The sequence below is a fragment of the Mustela nivalis genome (assembly GCF_964662115.1).
Source record: "Mustela nivalis genome assembly, chromosome: 7".
NCBI classification, from domain to species: domain Eukaryota; kingdom Metazoa; phylum Chordata; class Mammalia; order Carnivora; family Mustelidae; genus Mustela; species Mustela nivalis.
In genome coordinates, this window is record NC_139026.1 from 136,036,453 (window position 1) to 136,054,541 (window position 18,089).

Here is an 18,089-nt window from a genome sequence, read left to right on the forward strand (position 1 = left end):
CTCTAGCAATTTATGAAGGTTCCAATTTCTCCACATTGTTGCCAATACTTGTTTTCAAATTATAGCCACTCCAGTGGGTGTGAAGTGGTATTTGTATTTACTTTGCATTTCTTTAGTGGCTTACAATATTGATCATCTTTCTATATACTTCTTGGCCGTTAGAGTATCTTCCTTAGAGAAATATCTATTCAAGTCCTTGCACATTTTTACATTGGGTTGTCTTTTTATTGATGACTTACTGGGTTAGAGACCGTCAACAGATATATGACTTGCAAATACTTTCTCACATTCAATGGGCTCTTTTTCTTGATAATGTTTTCTGATACATGTAAGCTTTAAATTTTAATAAAGTCCAATTTATCTACTTTTAATGTTGTCACTTGTGTTTTTGATGTCATATCTAAAAATCCATTGCTAAACCCAAAGTCATGAAGATTTACCCCAATATTAACAGAAATTTCTATAGTTTTCCTATTACACATAGGTTTTTGATTCATTTTGAGTTACTGTTGTGTGAAGTAGGGGTCCAAATTCACTCCTTTGTAGGCTGATATGCAATTTTCTCCGCAGTATTTATTGAAAATACTATTCTTCCCTTAATGATGTCTTAATAGCTTTATCAAAAATCAATTTGACCATAAATGCATGGCTTTATTTCTGGGCTTTCAATTCTATTACATTGATTTATATATCTATCTTTCTGCTAGTACCACAGTGTTTTCATAACTGTACACTTATAGTAAGTTTTTTAAAAGATTTATTTATTTAGTTAGAGTGCATAAGCGGGTGGAAGGGCAAAGGGAGAGAAGAAAGAGAATCTCAAGTAGACTCTGCACTGAGCATGAAGTCCAACGGGGGCTTGATCTCACAGCCCTGAGATCATGACCTGAGCCAAAATCATAGAGGTGGCAACTTAACTAACTTATCCACCCAGATGCCCCTGTAGTAAGTTTTAAATTTACTACAATGAGTCCTCCAGATTTGTTCCTTTTTAAGACTGTTGGGGGAATCTCTTGTTATTCCATATTAATTCCAGTGTCATCTTGTCAATTTCTGCAAAAAAAAAAAAAAAAAGCAGTTGGATTTTGATAGGTATTGCAATGAATCTGTAGATCAATTTAGGGAGCATTGTCATTCTAACAATATGAAGTCTTTCAATATATAAACACAGACACATCCTCTCATTCATTAGGTCTTATATTTCTTTCAACAATGTTTTGTAGTTTTCAAAAAACAAAACAAAATGAAACAAAAAGACCCCAGTGTTTTGTAGTTTTCAGTGTGCATCTCCTATACCTCATTTAAATTTATTTCTTCATATTTTATTCCCTTTGATGCTGTCAATGGAATTGTGTTGTTAATTTCATTTTTGGAATATTCATTGGAAATGGACAGAAAAACAACTGATTTTTTATGTTGATCTTGTATCTTATGATTTTACCAAATCTGTTTATTAGTGGAAATAATTTGTTCATGGATTCCATTTGGTCATGGTAGATAATCCTTTTACTGTGCTGCTGAATTTACTTTTTTCTTGAGTTCTTTGTAACCATATTTATTAGGGATCTTGGTCTGTAGTTTTATTTTCTTGTGTTGTCTTTGTCTGGCTTTGGTATCAGGGTAATGCTGAACTGATGGAATGAATTAGGAAGTGCTTCCTCTTCATTTACTTTTTGTGTGTGGGTGAGAGTTTGAGAATTTTTTTTTTTTTTTTTTTTTTTTTTGTTGTTGTTTTAGAAGAAGAGAGGAGGTGGGTTGGGGAAGAGGCAGAGCATGAGAGAGAATCCCAAAAAGTCTCCACACCCAGCATGGAGCCCCATATGGGGCTTGATCCCACAACCCTGAGATCATGATCTGAGCCAAAGTGAAGAATCAAACGCTAAACCAACTGGGCCCCCCAGACTGGTGGTGGTGGTGGTGTTTTTAAATGTTTGATAGAAGCCACAAATGAAGACTTATGGTTCTCAGTTTTTCTTTTTTGGAAGTTTTTTGATTACTGATTCAGTCTCTTATACCGTTATGTCTATTCTAAGTCAGTTTCAGTAGTTTGTTTCTAGGAATTTGTTTCATTTAGATCACCTAATCTATTGGCATATAATTGTTAACAATTCCTTTTATTTCTATGAAGTTGATAGTAGTAGTAGCAATGTTCCCACTTTATTTCTGATTGTAGTAATTTGAATTTTCTTTCTTTCTTGTTCATTCTCTTTAAAGGCTTGTTAGTTTCATTGATGTTTTCAAGGAACCAACTTTTTGCTTTCATTGATTTTTTCTGTTTTCTATTGTCTATTTCACTTATCTCCCCTCTTATCTTCATTAGTTCCTTTCTTCTGCTTGCTTTGGGTTTCATTTGCTTTCCTTTTTTCAATTCCTTAAGGTAGAAGGTTAGGTTATTGTTTCTAGATCTTCTTATTAAATGTAGGCATCTACAGCTATAAATTTCCCACTGAGCTCTGCTTTTGCTGCAGTCCATGTTTCAGTACGCTGTATTTTCTTTTTCATTCATCTTAAAGTATATTAAAATTTCTCTTGCGATTTATTCTTTGACACATTCATGGTTTAAAAATGTCTATTTGTAGTTTCATACCATTGTGGCCAGAGAAAATACTTGATGTGATTTCAGTCTTTTGAAATTTATTGAGACTTGTTTTATAGACCAACTGATACTCTATACTGGAGACTGTTCCACATACAATTGAACTATCTTGGAATATCTTCTTCTGTCTTTTCGCTTTCAACTCCTATGGTTCTTTAGTTCTAAAGTGAGTCTCTTGTAGATGGGATATAATTAGAACATTGAAAAAAATATCCATTTTGCCAATCTCTCTGTCTGTTAATTGGAATTTAATGTATTTACAATATTGTGATTAGTGATAAGGAAAAACTTACTTTGCCATTTGCTTTTTCACATGCTGTATATCTTTTATGTTGCTCAATTCCTCCACTACTGACTTCTTTTGTTTTAGATGTCTTTTAGTCTGTCTTTTGTATTTCTTGTCATTTGTTTTACTACATTAGTTATTTTCTTAATAGTTGCTCTAGGGATTATAATTAGCAACCTATAATAATCTTAAGTAAAAACCAACTTAGTTTCAAGGGCATAAAACATCTTTGCTCTTATGCCTCATTCTCTCTTTTGTTATCACAAATTACATCTTTATACATTATATGCCCAGGGACAAAGATTTATAATTACTGTGTTAGTAGTTGTATTTTATTTTTTATTATTTATTTATTTATTTTTTAAAGATTGTATTTATTTATTTGACACAGAGAAAGAAATCACAAGTAGGTAGAGAGGCAGGCAGAGAGAGTGGGGGTAGCAGGCTCCCTGTTGAGCAGAGAGCCCAATGCAGGGCTCGATCCCAGGATTCTGAGATCATGACCTGAGCCAAAGACAGAGGCTCAACCCACTGAGCCACCAGGTGCCCCAGTAGTTGTATTTTAAATCATACAGAAAAAAAGAAGTTACTAACCAACAATGCATTAACTTTTTTTTTTTTTTAAGATTTTATCCATCTATTTGACAGAGATCACAAGCAGGCAGAGAGGCAGGCAGAGAGAGAGAGAGAGAGAGAGAGAGAGAGAGAGGAGGAAGCAGGCTCCCTGACAGGCAGAGAGCCTGATACGGGGCTCGATCCCAGGACACTGGGATCATGACCTGAGCTGAAAGCAGAGGCCTTAACTTGAGCCACCCAGGCGCCCCTAACTTTTTAATTATTAATTCCCACATAGTTACCTTTAACAGTGCTTCCTCATGTGGATTCAAGCTACTATCTAGTGTCCTCTCACTTCAGGTCAAAGAACTCTCTTTGGTATTTCTTGTAAGGCAGGTCTACTAATGATGAATTCTCTGTGTTTGCTTATCTGAGAATGTCTTAACTTCTTCATTTTTGAAGGGTAGTTTTGCTGGATACAGAATTCTTAGCTAACAGGGATGCCTCTGTGGCTCAGTCAGTTAAGTGTCTGCCTTCAGCTCAGGTCATGATCCTAGGGTCCTGGGATTGAGTCCTACTTCAGGCCCCTTGCTTAGCAGGGAGCCTGCTTCTCCCTCTGCCTGCTGTTCCCCCAGTTTGTGCTCTCTCCCTCTCCAACCCCTCTCTCTGACAAATAAATAAATCTTAAAAAAAAAAAAAGAATTCTTAACTAACAGTATTTTTCTTTCAGCAGTTTGAATATGTCATTCCATTGTCTCCTGGCTTCTATAGTTTCGGTTGAGAAATTAAGTTAACCTTATTGTATGTGCACTTCTCACTTGCTGCTTTCAGGATTCTCTTTGTCATGGGACTTTCAGCAGTTTGATTAATGTGCCTTGGTCTGTGCCTCTTTGAGTTTATCCTGCTTGGACTTTGTTGAGTTTCTTGGACATCTAGATTCATGTCTTTCATCAAATTTGGGAAAAATTTTTTTGCTATTATTTCCTCAAAAATTCTTACTGTCCCTTTCTTTCCTCTTCTTTTGGAATACCTATTTTGCATGTATACATATGCCTGGTGCTGTCTCACAGGTCTCGTAGGCTCTGTTCATTTTTCTTCATTCTTTATCCTTTCTGCTCCTCCAGCTGGTAGTCTTAGTTGACCTATGTCTACTGATTCCTTTTCTGACAGAGCACATCTACTGTTGCATCTCTAGTGAATTTTCAGCTTCATTTATTGTACTTTTCAACTCCAGAACTTCTATTTGCTTCCTTTTTATAATTTCAATCTCTTTATCAATATTCTCTACTTGGTGAGACATACTGTCCTGATTTTAATTCTTTGTCCATGGTTTCCTTTAGCTATTCCAGCATATTTAAAAGAGTTGGTGGGGGCACCTGGGTGGCTGTCATTAAGCATCTGCCTTCGGCTCAGGTCATGATCCCAGGGTCCTGGGATCGAGTCCCGCGTCAGGCTCCCTGCTCAGCAGGAAGCCAGCTTCTCCCTCTTCCACTCCCCCTGCTTGTGTTCCTGCTCTTGTTGTCTCTCTCTGTAAAATAAATAAAATATTTTTTAAAAATTTAAAAATAAAAGAGTTGGTGGAAAATCTTTGTCCAGTAAGCCCAATGTCTGTGCTTCCTTGGGAGCAGGTTCTATTAATTTTTTTTTCTGTATATGGGCCAAACTGGTTTTTTTTTGTTGTTGTTGTTGTTGGTTGTTTTTGCTGCCTCATTATTTTGTGTTGAAAAGTGGACATTTTGATTTTTATAATGTGTGAAGGGCAGAACCAAATTCGCCTCCCTCCCTAGAGTTTGTTGTAGCTGCTTACTATGGTTGCAGATGTCTGTTTAAGGATTTTTCTAAACTGATTCTGTGAAGTCTGTATCCTTCCTTATGTGTGACCACTGAAATGTCTGTTCTGTTGGCTCAGTGGTCAGCTAGTGATTCAACAGAGATTTCCTTAAATGTCTATAACTAAAAGAAAAAACTTCCAGGAAAAACTTCCATAAAAAAATTTCCAGGTTTTGTCAGAGGGCTCTTTCCAGGTGTGTTTGGGCATGCCTTTATCATTCAAATGGGCAATTTATAAGTCTGCCTTATCTTTCACTTTCTATCTGAGCAAAGCCTGAATGTTAGTCAGAGGTGAGACTTTAAGAATTTTGAAGTTTTTTTCTGTGCATCTGCTCCACCCTAGATATATAAGTAGCCCTTTTTCAACATTTTATTTATTTTTTTTTAAAGATTTTTTATTTATTTACTTGACAGAGAGAGATCACAAGTAGGCAGAGAGGCAGGCAGAGAGAGAGAGGAGGAAGCAGGCTCCCCGCTGAGCAGAGAGCCCGATGTGGGACTCGATCCCAGGACCCTGAGATCATGACCTGAGCCGAAGGCAGTGGCCTAACCCACTGAGCCACCCAGGCACCCTTCAACATTTTATTTTTAAGTAATCTCTACACACAGCATGGGGCTTGGACTTAACAACCCTGAGATCAAGAGTCACATGCTCTACCAACTGAGATAGCCAGGTACCCCCAGGTAACCTTTTAGATTCCCAGGAATATGTAGGAGCTTTTCAAATATTTTACTCTCCAAAGTATCTCACTCTTCAGCTTTTCTTCCCAGGCTTTGTGTTTGCCCCAATTGTCATTCCTTTCTCCAACTGGCAGCAGCTAATAAACTTACCTTTAATATCTCCTGGGTAGTCACTTCTGCCTCAGGAGAGTTCTAAGTTAGGCAAAATAAGGGCAAGCCCTTGCACCAGTCCTTCAGGGAGTCACCAGACAAGTCAAAATAAAATCTTACAATTCTTTGAAAAGAAGATGCATTCTGCTACCTCTGGCACCAGGAACCTACACCAGAAATGTAGGCTGTTGTCCAAAACTGCCACTGAACTGGGGATGAAGAAATGAGGCTAGGGTAAGTTTCACTAACATAAAGCTCTCCTACTGGGACCCAATCACCTTGTTCTTGATTAAATGTTTGCCTGGTTATTGTAATCTTTCACTAATTTCCAGAGTTCACATAAACTTGATTCTGATAATTTTGGCCAAATTATTTGCTGTTTATGTGGAGAGATAGGTCCTTGGAGTTCTAGAGTAGCCATTTTTAGTGATGTCACCCCCCAGGGACTGATTCTTGGAGGACCTCAACATTTGGTAGTGGAGCAGAGGAGGATGAGTCTGCAAAAAGGAATGAGAGGAGCTGCCAGAGGGAGAAAGGAAACAAGGAATGTGCAGTGTTGTAGAAGCCAAGAAAGAGATGTAATGCAAAGAGAGGAGATATCAAAGCCAATATTCTAAGATTCTAGGAAAAAGACTGTAAAATGTTTGGTGAATACAGGTACATAGAAGTCATTTATACTTCAAGACTATTTTTCAAGGGAATAGTCTTTTTTTTCTTTTCTTTTCTTTTAAGTGATCTCTATATCCAACACGGGGCTCAAACTTATGACTTTGAGATCAAAAGTTGCATGCTCTACCAACTGAGCAAGCCAGGTGCCCAAGACTACTTTTCAACAGGCTGACGCTGGCATTTTGTGCAGGATAATTCTTTTTTTTTTTTTTAAAGATTTTATTTATTTATCAGAGAGAGAGATGGGGAGAGGGCGAGCACAGGAAGACAGAATGGCAGGCAGAGGCAGAGGGAGAAGCAGGCTCCCTGCTGAGCAAGGAGCCCGATGTGGGTGGGACTCGATCCCAGGACGCGGGGATCATGACCCGAGCCGAAGGCAGCTGCTTAACCAACTGAGCCACCCAGGCATCCCCTGTGCAGAATAATTCTTAAATATGAGAGACTGTCCTACAGATTGCGGTATGTTAGGTATCCTTGACTTCTGACCACTAAACACCAGTAGCACCTTTCACCCTTAAGTCATAATCAGAAGTATACCAATCAAACCCAAAAAGTACTGCCACATATCTCAAAATGTCCCCTGGAGAATTAGCACTATCTCTTGAAGAACCACTACATTAGGAATCTCTATTTTGGTGATATTAAAGGGACAGGAGTCAGATGACTATAACCTAGAATATTAGTAAAGGGATGAACAATGAAATTAGTGAGATGCCAGAGACAAGGCTTACTGGAAATTTGGCTGAAGTGAGGAATGGGACAGGGCAGTGTTTATTCTAATGCAGGATTCAGATGTGTTTAAAAACAATGGATGTGATCCAAATAAAAGGAAGAGTTTAAGTATACAAAGAAAGGGATACTTGTTAGTGTAAAGTAACTCAAGAGGTGGAAGGAAAGTACATGCAAAGGAAATGGCCTTAGAGAGGAAGCGTAACTCCTATTTTGAAACAGTGACCTTAGGACAATGCAATAGCATCCTAGGTAGTTTCCCTGCTTCCTTCCTTACCATATAGACTATTCTTAACACAGTAGCCAGCATCACTTTTCTGGTTTTAACTCTCCTAAGGCTTCTCATCTCACCCACAATGAAAGCCAAACTTCCTATAATGGCTTATTAAATCCTTCACAATCTACCCCGTCATCCCCTTCTTCAACCTATTTGATCTCATTTCCTAAAACTCTCCCCCTGCCGTCACATTTCACCCCACAGCTTTCCTTATTATTTTTACACACCAGGCTCACGCCTCTAGACATTTGTTCTTGCTATTCCCTTTGCCAGGAGGAGTACGCCTCTCCAAACACCCATACAGCTTGCTCTCTCACTACCTTCAAGTGTTTGCTCAAATGTCATCTGCTCAGTGACTACTCCATTTAAAACAGTACTCTTTAATCATCTCCTTCCTATAACCTTCCATTTTTCTTCATAGTCCTTGCTACTTTCTGAGTCTTCATATCACTTATTTTATTCCTGTCTTTCCCCACTAAAATATAAACTCAAAGGCCAGAGGGATCCTGGTTCTCTGGTTTCTTTATATGGTTCATTGATGTATCCCTGGCACATGGTGGGTACTCAATACATTGTTGAGTAAGTAGGGAGAAGGATGACAATAGGTAGATTTGCAAATTTGGAAGCAGGAAGAAATTTCCCTTTGGTGGCTTCAGTTTGGAAGGAAAGTAGTGATGTTATCTGCTGAGGTAGAGGGGAGGTAGTAAATTGAGGGAAACTGAAGTGGTGAGAGAGTTGAAGAGAGAAATAAAAGATTGCCTAGATGTACTGGGAATTCATTTGATTTCGGTGAGCATAAGATTTTAGTTGAATCAATCTATTGTATTGTCCAATAGTCTTCAGCAGTGTGCGGTTGCTCACAGGCACTGAGAAAGTGAAAAATTAGGTTAATTCAGGCTGAAGTTTTGCTAGACACAGGCAAAGGGGTTAGGGTATAGTTCTCAGTATTGGCTGTACCTTACTAACAGTTGGAAGGACTTTAAAAAGTGGCCAGTTTGTACACATCCAGAGCTTTTCTCTACTGCCTCTACCTGAGTAAATAAGGAACTGTGGATCTGTTCATCTTTACATTATTATCTCTGCTTAAAAAGATACATAATATACTGATATAGTGCTGTCCTGGAAAATTCGACTCCTCTTTTCTAAATAGTAATTTTTGTGGCAGTTTTCCTATTTTATCACATCCTTGAAGGAAAACCTCACATCACAACTCAGAACTCAAATTGGTCTCCTTTTAGTTATATATTAAAATATAAAAACCAAGGGCGCCTGGGTGGCTCAGTGGGTTAAGCCTCTGCCTTCAGCTTGGGTCATGATCCCATGATCCTGGGATTGAGCCACGCCTGCTCAATCCCACGCATGCTCCCCTCCCATCTCTGCCTGACTCTCTGCCTACTGGTGATCTCTGTCTGTCAAATAAACAAAATCTTTTAAAAATATATAAACTCCATAGAAGCAGAAACCAAGTGAATTTGCTGTATTGCCGAGACATGATACACAGGTCAATAATGTTGTTTTGAATGAATGAATGACAGTCACCAGGTGCCAGGTGCTGCACATTTAAGTGATTTCATTTACTTCTGACAAATAGCCCTATACCCTATCGAGCTAATTTTAGAGATTAGGACGCATTATCTCCGAAATTTCTGTATGTTGCCCAAAATCACACTGCTAGTCAGTCAATAATGTAGCCAGAGCTCTACTTTATGTCATTTTGATTCTAAAAGCCATGGTTTTAACCACTATACTATCCTGTTTGAGAGGAAGTTAAGGACAGAGGAAACAGAAATGAGTTTAGGTAGAGATCCCTGGGTGGCTCACCTGGTTAAGCCTTTAGCTCCAATCATGACCCCAGAGTCCTGGGATTGACTCCCCACATCATGTTCCTTATTTGGCAGGGAACCTGCTCCTTCCACTTGCAGCTCCCGTGCTTTTGTGTGCTCTCTCTCTCTCTCCTTCTCTGATAAATAAATAAAGAGTAAGTAAAAATTTCAGAGAATACATTCTTATTTTGTGATCCTTTAGAAATTCTAGAAAAACATCACCTGGCTCCTTTTACAACCAAAAGCTTGAGAACTTCACTTTTTGATTCTCTATGAATAAGATCATATTAAGATCATGGTCACCTACAGCCTACATGGGCTGATTGTTCTCCCCCTCTATTGGTTAGGTGTTAATCTCTTCGTTGAAATATATGGGTCTTCTGCACACTTAAAAACTTGTAATCTCTCAGCAAAGAGGAATGAAAACAATCTAAGATTTGCTATATATGCAAGTTTATATAAATTTTCAAATGCTATCTAATACAGTATTTTATCTGTACTGGGAAGAGGACAGCTTTTACCTATTTATGACGGTAGGACTGGACTTAAAACATGTCATCTCCTCTTAACAATGAAAAATATTTTGCTAATTCCTTTGTAATTTTGTAGGCAAATATCCTTTCACTCAACAAATGTTTGTCTGATGTCACAGAGATATCATTTTAGTGAGACACAACGAATAAATTAAATACATATTATTTAATACATATTTTCAAATAGTGAAAGAAAAATAAGAGCAGGGTGAGAGAAAGATAGTAGTGGGGTACATTTATACAGAGTTCTCAGAGGAAAGACCTTTCTGAAAAGGTGAGATTTAAGTACAGACCTAAAATAATACACTGTGAACCAAGTAGGACCAAAGGGGAAGATCATTCCAGACAGGATAGTAGCACAAAGCTCCTCAGACATGCTTGTTATATTGGAGAAAAAGGAAAGAGAGTGGTGGGGGCGGGGGAGACTGAGCGAGTGAAAAAGTCACCGGATATGAAACCAGAGATAATGTGGATGGGGGTAGTTCATTACAGACCATGGTAAGAACTTTGGCTTTTATTCTGAGATGGGATACCATTGGTGGGGGTTGGGTTTTTTTTTTTTTTCTTAATAAGATTTTATTTATTTATTAGATAGAGAGAGAGAGCACAAGTAGGCAGAGCGGCAGGGAGAGGGAGAAGCAGGCTCTCTGCAGAGCAGGGAGCCCATCCTGGGACTCCATCCCCAGAACCCTGGGATCATGACCTGAGCCGAAGGCAGCTACTTAACTGACTGAGCCACCCAGGAACCCTACCATTGGTGGGTTGTAAGACAGAAATAATACTTTTAAGAGATCACTCTGACAGCTGTATAATCTAGTAAACCCTGTGAAAGCACGTATAGAAGTTGATGAGTTAGGAGGCCTTTACTACTACCTAGGAATAAGATGGCGACTTGGACCAGAGTGAATATGATGGAGGTAGTGAACAAAGATCAGACTCTGAGCCTATCTTGAAGATAATACTGGTGGCATTTGCTGATGGAGAGGATGAGGTATGAAATAATCAAGGACTCTAAAGTCTCTAGTCTCAACTGGAAGAATGGAGTTGCCATTTCATGAAACAGGGAAGACTTAATCAGAATTTATTTGGGGGCAGTGGGAATGAAGAGTTTGATTGTGGGCGTATTAAGTCTGTGGTACCTGGACATTTGAGCGGTGCTGTAGAGTAGGCAGTTGATTGTGAGCCCAGTGTTTAGGGGAAAGTTACAAGCTGGAGATTCAAATATGAGTTTCCTTTAGCCAGAGACATGGGTAGGATTGCCTAGTGAAGGAGAGAGAGAGAAGCAGTCTGATCCTGATTTGAATCTTGGGGCACTCTAGCTAGCATTTTGAGGCTAGAAAATTAGGAGGAACCGGCAAGAGGGCTAAGCAACAATCATTTAGGAGGGAAGAGAAGAGAGAGAATGGAATCCTGGCAGGCCAGATAAAGAGCTTCAGGAAGAAAGTAATTCATCAGCTATGTCAAATGCTGCGGATAGGTTAAAGGATATGAAGATGAAGAAATAAAAATTGGATTTGAGCGCATGGAGGTTGCTGTTGATATTGAACAGTTTAACAGTGGAATATGGAGGCCAAGTCTGATTTGTGGATTTAAGAGACAGTAGCAGAAGTGGAGAAGTTTGTACGGAAGAGCAAATCAAAGCGGGGAAGGGGGAAGTATTTGGAGGGTGATACAGGTCAAGGTTTGTTTTTTTTTTTAAACTGATGGTGGCTATTAAGACATGTTTATAAGTGACAGAAGGGACCCAGTTGAGAGGAAAAATATTTGTAAGGAAATCATACAATTCCAAGAGTAAAATGGAACTCAAGGAAAAGGTGGCAACTTTGATTATAGGAATTTTGACAGTTTACCCATAGTTAGGAATGTAGCACCGTATTCAGATATAGAAAGTTTGGTTAAGGTGCAATGGTGAAAAGGGAGCTGTTATTGATTTTTTTTTCCTATTTCCCTAGAGAGATAAGAAGCAAGATAATGCCTAATTCAGAAAGGGGAGTGGGAGGTTTTCTTAGTTTAAAAGTATCACATAGCCATTTAAGAGAGCTGGGTAAATGGATTAAGGAAATTAGACTGGGTGGGGGGGTGTGTGAGGAACATAAGGAGACCTTCCAGAGTTCGGAGGGCTGTTTTTCTCTAGCCAAGTTCCACTGCCGGCACACAGTGGATTAACCAGGATTGTGGTTTAGACAGGTAAAATGGAGGAAAAAAGAAGGGAAGGATGAAGGTATTTGTAAAGAATTTATAACAATGGATAATGGAATCTAAAATAGGCCATTTTTAAAAAATGGGCATAACATTTGGATAGGTCCTTTAGTACACAGTTCTTATTTGAGGTAGTTCTGTTAAGTCACTCTGAATACTGATCTGCTCCTAGGGAAAACAGGGTTAGGTTCCTGAAAGACTTAGGTCACATTTCCATCCATGTGTTTTTACTTAGATGGCTTATTTTATATATATTGTTGATTCCTTAACACTGAACTCATCATGGCCAAGCGCACTAATGATAAGCCTGAAAGTTCATCTAGAACACGTATTTTCTCCACCAGGCATAACGCATCCTTTGTTTTGGATTACTAGACAGCACTTCAGCACCATGCTTGGAGGGCCATTTAGAAAAGCAAAACCACCGATAAGCATGAAAAGTGCAAAAACCCTGAAAGTATATATATTGTGAAAAGTACATTTATTTACAGTAGGAGAGCAGAATTAACCAGTGTTGTCTTGTTAAAATCAGCTGGGAATGCTACATTTTTCGCCACTCTGTGCATATCCATGACTGCTATGCATACTGGTGATTACAAATTTTAAGGAGTAGGCAAATTTGCAAATATAGGATCTATAAATAATGAAGACTATATTGCCTCCTACTGTTTCCTCATTTGCTGCTTTTGATCAAGTGTAAAATATCAGGGGCACCTGGCTGGCTCAGTCGGTTGAACCTCTCTCTGCCTTGGGCTTTGGTAGTGATCCCAAGGTCTTGGGATTGATCCCCCACATCTGGCTCCCTGTTCTGGGGGAGGGGGTTGGGCGTTGTCTGCTTCTCCCTCTGCCTGCTGCTCCGCCTGCTTGTCCTCTGTGTCAAATTAAAAAAAAAACTTAAAAAACTTTAGAGAAGAACAAACGGTATATATCAAAATTTCAGCACACCATTACCATCAAGAAATTAGTAATAATTTTGCTGCCAGTTTTCAAGAAGTTTCTATATAAAATGTATGTACTACTTTGTGTACTCTGCAAAGCTGCTATCTTGTCTTCTATGTGTTACAAAAGCGTTAGAAATTGCACCCTAAGGGGTGGCTGGACGGTTCAGCCCCTCGGAGTTCAACTCTTGATTTCAGCTCAGTGATCTCAGGGTCATGGTATCCAGCCCTGGGTGAGGCTCCCATCCGCAGGAATATGCTGGAAGAGTCTTTCCTCCATCTTCCTTCCCCTCTGCTCCTTCCTCCCCTCCCCCATGCTCTCTCCAAAAGAAATAAAATCTTAAATAAAAAAGAAATTGCACATAGGATTCTAGGTTTTTAATTTTTTCCCCATTTCAGTCATTGGCAGTCTTTTTAATTACCGATAGCTCATGGGGGCATTAAGTAGGCTTTCACTGGTTCTCGAAAACAGCAGTCAATTATCCTAACATCTGGCAGGTGGATGTGACAAACTAGGCTACGTAAACATTTCTGTCAATTGTGATTTCAGGGCCTCTTCCCCACATCATACCTTGTCTTCATTAGGCCCAGCAGTAACGTTAACTTGTGGGATACCAAATCAGTCGGTTACTTTTTTGATACTGGTGTTTGGTGGGATCTTCTCTCTTCCGGCTTGTTTCCTCTTTTACCTTTTTCTTCTATGCAAAAATGTATTTACTTTATTACAATCTTTTCGTTAAATTAGTGCTGCCTTATAAGGAATTTAGAGCAGGGGGGAAAATCCCACCCGAGTATCAACCGCCACCCTTCCAGTAAAGCTTAATTTGGGGCGATATGCTTGACTTTCCCCCTTTCCAATATGCCAACGCCCGTACTGTGCCCCCCGCGGTCTATAAAATCCAACTCGTCGCAGCTCCGCGTCGCACCCCCGGTGCCTTTATTCACATGCAGAACCTCCGACGCAATGAGCGCTCTTTCACCAAAAGGCTTCGGCGAGTTGGAGGAACTAGAAGAGAAAAATGGGAAATAAAGGAGAGGGTGGGGAGGACACAGCGGGGGGTGGGGGCGGGGGCGGGCGGAAAACAGGAAACAAGGATGAGGCGGTTCACCACCTTCCCCCAGTAACCCGTTCCCGCTCGCGGTCAGCCTCGCTTTCCATTCACCGCCCGGAGCGGCGCTCCCGCCTCACGCCGCGCGCGGCCTTCCCGCATTCGGTAGGCCCCCCCCCTTATCTGCGGCGTCTTTCCTCGCTCGGCAAGCTCGCCCTCCCGCACGCTTCTGGGGGTAAGACTTACTTCTAACGGGCGAGCTCCAGGCGGCCCCGGCCCCCCGAAGGCCGGCCGCCGGTCTGAGCCAAGTGCCCAGGCCCGGGCTCCGGCTCCCGGGAGCGGGCCGCACGGAGCAGCGGCGCGCTCCCCACCTCTCCGAGCGCAGCTGCCGTCGCAGCCGGCCGAGGAAGCGCCTCGGTACCCGCCCGCCAGCCGCCTCACCCGGGGTTTCCGACCACCCCGCCGGAGCCCCGAGGGGCGGGGGCGGGCGGCCAGAGAGCTCACCCAAGGGCACCCTCCCACCCCCGCGCCTCCGGGCGCACGCGCAGCAGCCGCAGCCGCCTTTATTTAGTCAGCGATGGCTCCTCTCGCGCCCCACCGTCCTCCTCCCGAAGGCGGCTCCCACCCCGCGCACCCCGGAGCCCCCGGGACCAACCTCGAGCAGGTCCCCGAGCGGGACTATCCCTAAACTGGAAGGGCAGCGGCCGGACTTGGGCGTGAGGAAAAGAAGCGACCACCGGAAAGAGCTGACGGGTCGCGAGGAGGCGAGCCAGGCCTCAGAGGAAGAGGAAGGCCGGGCCGAGCCGAGGTTTGCCGAAGGCGGCGTTCCGGAACCGCGCGGGGCGGGGAGGAAGGCAGAGGGTGGGAGAGGAGGGGCGCGGCGGAAACTGCCGAGGTTTTCCGAAGGCCGCGGCGTCCGAGTTGCCCGGATGTAGTTGGTGGAGCGGCAGCGGCGGCACCAGCGGCGGCGCGGCGGCGGCAGGAGGCGGCGGCGAAGGACCAGGCAGCGGCGGCGACGGGGGGAGGAGGGGAGGAGGCGGAGGAGCTGGAGGAAGAGAAGGCGGAGGAGGCAGTAGCTCTCCGCGGGGCAGAGCCGGACGCGTCTTCTTGCCCCCCCTCCCCCCGTTCGCCGCTGCCGCCGTGTAGTTGGCGCGGCTGCCTGGGCTGAGAGTGAGCGTGGTGTCGGCGGAGGGAGATGGCCCGGGAACGCCGGCGCCAGTAACGGGGAGGTGCTGAGAGTCGCCGAGGGCGCGTCGGGCCCTGGTGCCGGTGCTGCCGCCCGCCCGCCGCCTGCGCGCCCGCCCGCCCGCCTCTCGCGGCCGCTCTCCCCCTCCCTCGACACACACTCACAGGCCGGGCATTGATGGTAATGTATGCGAGGAAACAGCAGAGACTCAGTGATGGGTAAATTGTCTTTTCGTTTCGGGCCGGGCCGCAGCGCGGGCGGGGGGCGGTGGCGGCGGCGGCGGCGGCGCGGGGAGGGGGGGCTGTTCCTCCTTATCTGGTGCTGGCTGAGCCGCCATTTTTGTTGTTAACCCTGATCCGGATCGGGCTGGGAGGAGGAGCAGCCGCGCGAGCAGGCGAGGACGGAGTGAGTGTGGAGGCAGCAGACGGCCGGGTTCTCGGCGTTTCGCCCTGGTTCCCGTCTTTCAGCCGGCTGTGTGTGTGCGGAGTGTGTGTGTGGGGGGGGGGGGGCTCGTTGCCGGTAGGTTTGGTAGGTCTCCCGCGGGGAGGGGCTCGGGGGAGGGGGGGAACCCGTTTTCTTCCTACCCCCCCACGCCCCACCGAGGTGTCTCATATCGCGTTCTCTCTTCCTGTTTTTCAGCTGTCACGACCGGAGGGGGGACTCGCAGCCTTACCAGGTACCAGCCGAGGCCGGGGTGGAGGGGTGGGTGGGGGGACGGAGGGGGAAGGGAGGAACTGCTACTCGAGCGCAGGCTTCAGAAGTCGCTACAGGCCCTTCGGTGCAACAAATCTGAAACTAGCACCGCGGGTCCCCTTAAAATTTTGTGTTTGGTTCTGTTAGCGCTCTCCAGCAACGTTTAGTGGCATATTTTGACAGGTGACTGGAGGAAGTTCAGGGTTTTTTGTTTTATTTTATTTTATATTTTTTAAAGAAAAAAAAAATCTAGCCAGGAAGGACCTAACTCGATCATTTCGGTGTAAAGGAATCGAAGAGATGAGATGATAGGTGATTTCTGAGCCATATTTATTGTATTTGGGAACTAAAAGTTAACGTAACGTTACTTGTTAGATGGAAAGCTTGAGAAGAAATAACTAATTGATTTTCAACTCTTAAATGAGTCTCCTAAACTATCCCTTCCCCATTTTAATTGTTTTTGGTGCAAATAGTTGAGTTACTAGTGAAAGAGCTTTTTTCTTTGTGAGAATTGAGATCTTTGAATACTTGGATAATTCGTTCCATGGTCAGAAGTCTTTTTATGGATAATTCATTCTAGCATAGATGGTTCTAGGTAGGTAGGTTCTTTTTTTGTTACTGCGGTTTCTGCATGTAAAGTTGGGATAAAAGTGGGCCTTGTTCTGAGGTGGAAATATCATAAATGGTTGGGAACTATCGGATGTTGCCAGAAATAACACTCTCCACTTTCTACACCTTAAAGGAATTAAAGGAATTTCTAAGCTGATAGTTAAGTTACCGGTTAGCATGAGTTCTTAAAGCTCAACTTAAAAATCGTAGGTCCTTTGATGTGTAAAACATTGTTCATTATGTTTGCATAGCCAGAAGATTAAACCCTGTTGAATCTACTTTTCTGAAACCTACTAATTAACACTGGTTTATTATGGTTGTCTTAAATGTGTATTAGAATCAAACTAAACCATTGTAAGGAAGTTCCATTAAATTATGTTAGAGATATCCACCAACATTTTTATACCTCGAAATTATTTTCAATACCTGTGCAAGAGTAGGTAAGTTAGATGTGAAAGGGGTTTTTTTGGATCAAAAATTGGTGAAACTGATGGTTGCTTTTTTGGGGGGGGGGGCTTAGGTTTGTAGAAACATGCTTATTCTTAATGTATACTTGTATCTGTGTGTATCAGTTGTAGAACACAAGGTTACATTAGTACTCAAGATGAAACTAGTACACTAGTTTCTACTTTGGATTAAACTTTGTTATTCCCAGAAAAATTTATTAAGGAATTAATGTACCAAGGTGTTTTATTTCTTTACTTTTTTGTAGTTAAAAAAAATAACTTAATGAAAAAACTTTTTTTTGACCTGATTGATTCAGGAAGTCTTAGACTTAGTCTTAGATACTTAGGTGTCTGAATAACTTAAAGGCAGAATTAGAAATAGAAATTTTAATTTTATTGGTAGAAGTTCATAAACTGAAGTTAATATGCCAATTTTTATGATAAAGTCATCTAAGAAGTTTAAAGTTTCATTTTTTTCTCTCTTTTTTTGGGGGGGTGATGTTTTACAGGCACTTAAGTATTCATCGAAGAGTCACCCCAGTAGCGGTGATCACAGACATGAAAAAATGCGAGACGCCGCAGATCCTTCACCACCAAATAAAATGTTGCGGAGATCTGATAGTCCTGAAAACAAATATAGTGACAGCACAGGTCACAGTAAGGCCAAAAATGTGCATATTCACAGAGTTAGAGAGAGGGATGGTGGTGAGTAGCTTTTTTGATGAAACTTCCACATATACTTAATAGCTCTCTGTAAAATAGTAGGTTGCAGTGATATTTCCCTGTATGATTGGGTCATCAAAATATTTTATTTCTGTCAATTCACTTAATAAACAAGTC

The 18,089-nt window shown here is 42.2% G+C and overlaps 2 protein-coding genes and 2 long non-coding RNA genes across 14 annotated transcripts in view; 1 reads left to right on the top strand and 3 right to left on the bottom strand.

The window, feature by feature from the left end:
* Positions 1-740: 740 nt before the first annotated feature.
* On the bottom strand, positions 741-6,961 carry LOC309869560. The gene is made up of 2 exons (XR_014314264.1): positions 6,219-6,961; positions 741-1,053 (listed from the first exon to the last, which is right to left on the bottom strand). It is a non-coding gene; the product is annotated as an uncharacterized lncRNA (long non-coding RNA).
* On the bottom strand, positions 4,128-6,212 carry LOC309869554. Its single transcript, XR_014314259.1, has 2 exons — positions 6,099-6,212; positions 4,128-4,965 (listed from the first exon to the last, which is right to left on the bottom strand). It is a non-coding gene; the product is annotated as an uncharacterized lncRNA (long non-coding RNA).
* A 6,668-nt stretch (positions 6,962-13,629) lies between the features above and the next one.
* On the bottom strand, positions 13,630-16,113 carry LOC309870363 (uncharacterized protein; the record flags this gene model as incomplete). The annotated part of the gene is made up of 4 exons (XM_082742494.1): positions 13,630-13,964; positions 14,142-14,272; positions 15,053-15,826; positions 16,094-16,113. 4 exons carry the CDS (start codon positions 16,111-16,113, stop codon positions 13,894-13,896), a joined length of 996 nt encoding a protein of 331 aa, XP_082598620.1. The 3' UTR covers positions 13,630-13,893.
* WAC (WW domain containing adaptor with coiled-coil) overlaps positions 14,295-18,089 on the top strand; it is an 85,315-nt gene continuing 81,520 nt past the window's right edge. For 3 of the 11 annotated variants that reach the window (XM_082740885.1, XM_082740888.1, XM_082740890.1), the window contains exons 1-3: positions 14,993-15,123; positions 16,141-16,177; positions 17,759-17,954. In XM_082740885.1, the coding sequence (XP_082597011.1) occupies positions 17,816-17,954 (139 nt within the window). In that variant the 5' untranslated portion in view covers positions 14,993-15,123; positions 16,141-16,177; positions 17,759-17,815. Of the gene's footprint in view, positions 14,481-14,992; positions 15,124-15,800; positions 15,907-16,140; positions 16,178-17,739; positions 17,955-18,089 lie in introns of those variants that run through there. The other 8 variants (XM_082740889.1, XM_082740883.1, XM_082740886.1 and 5 more) reach the window with 8 other exon arrangements.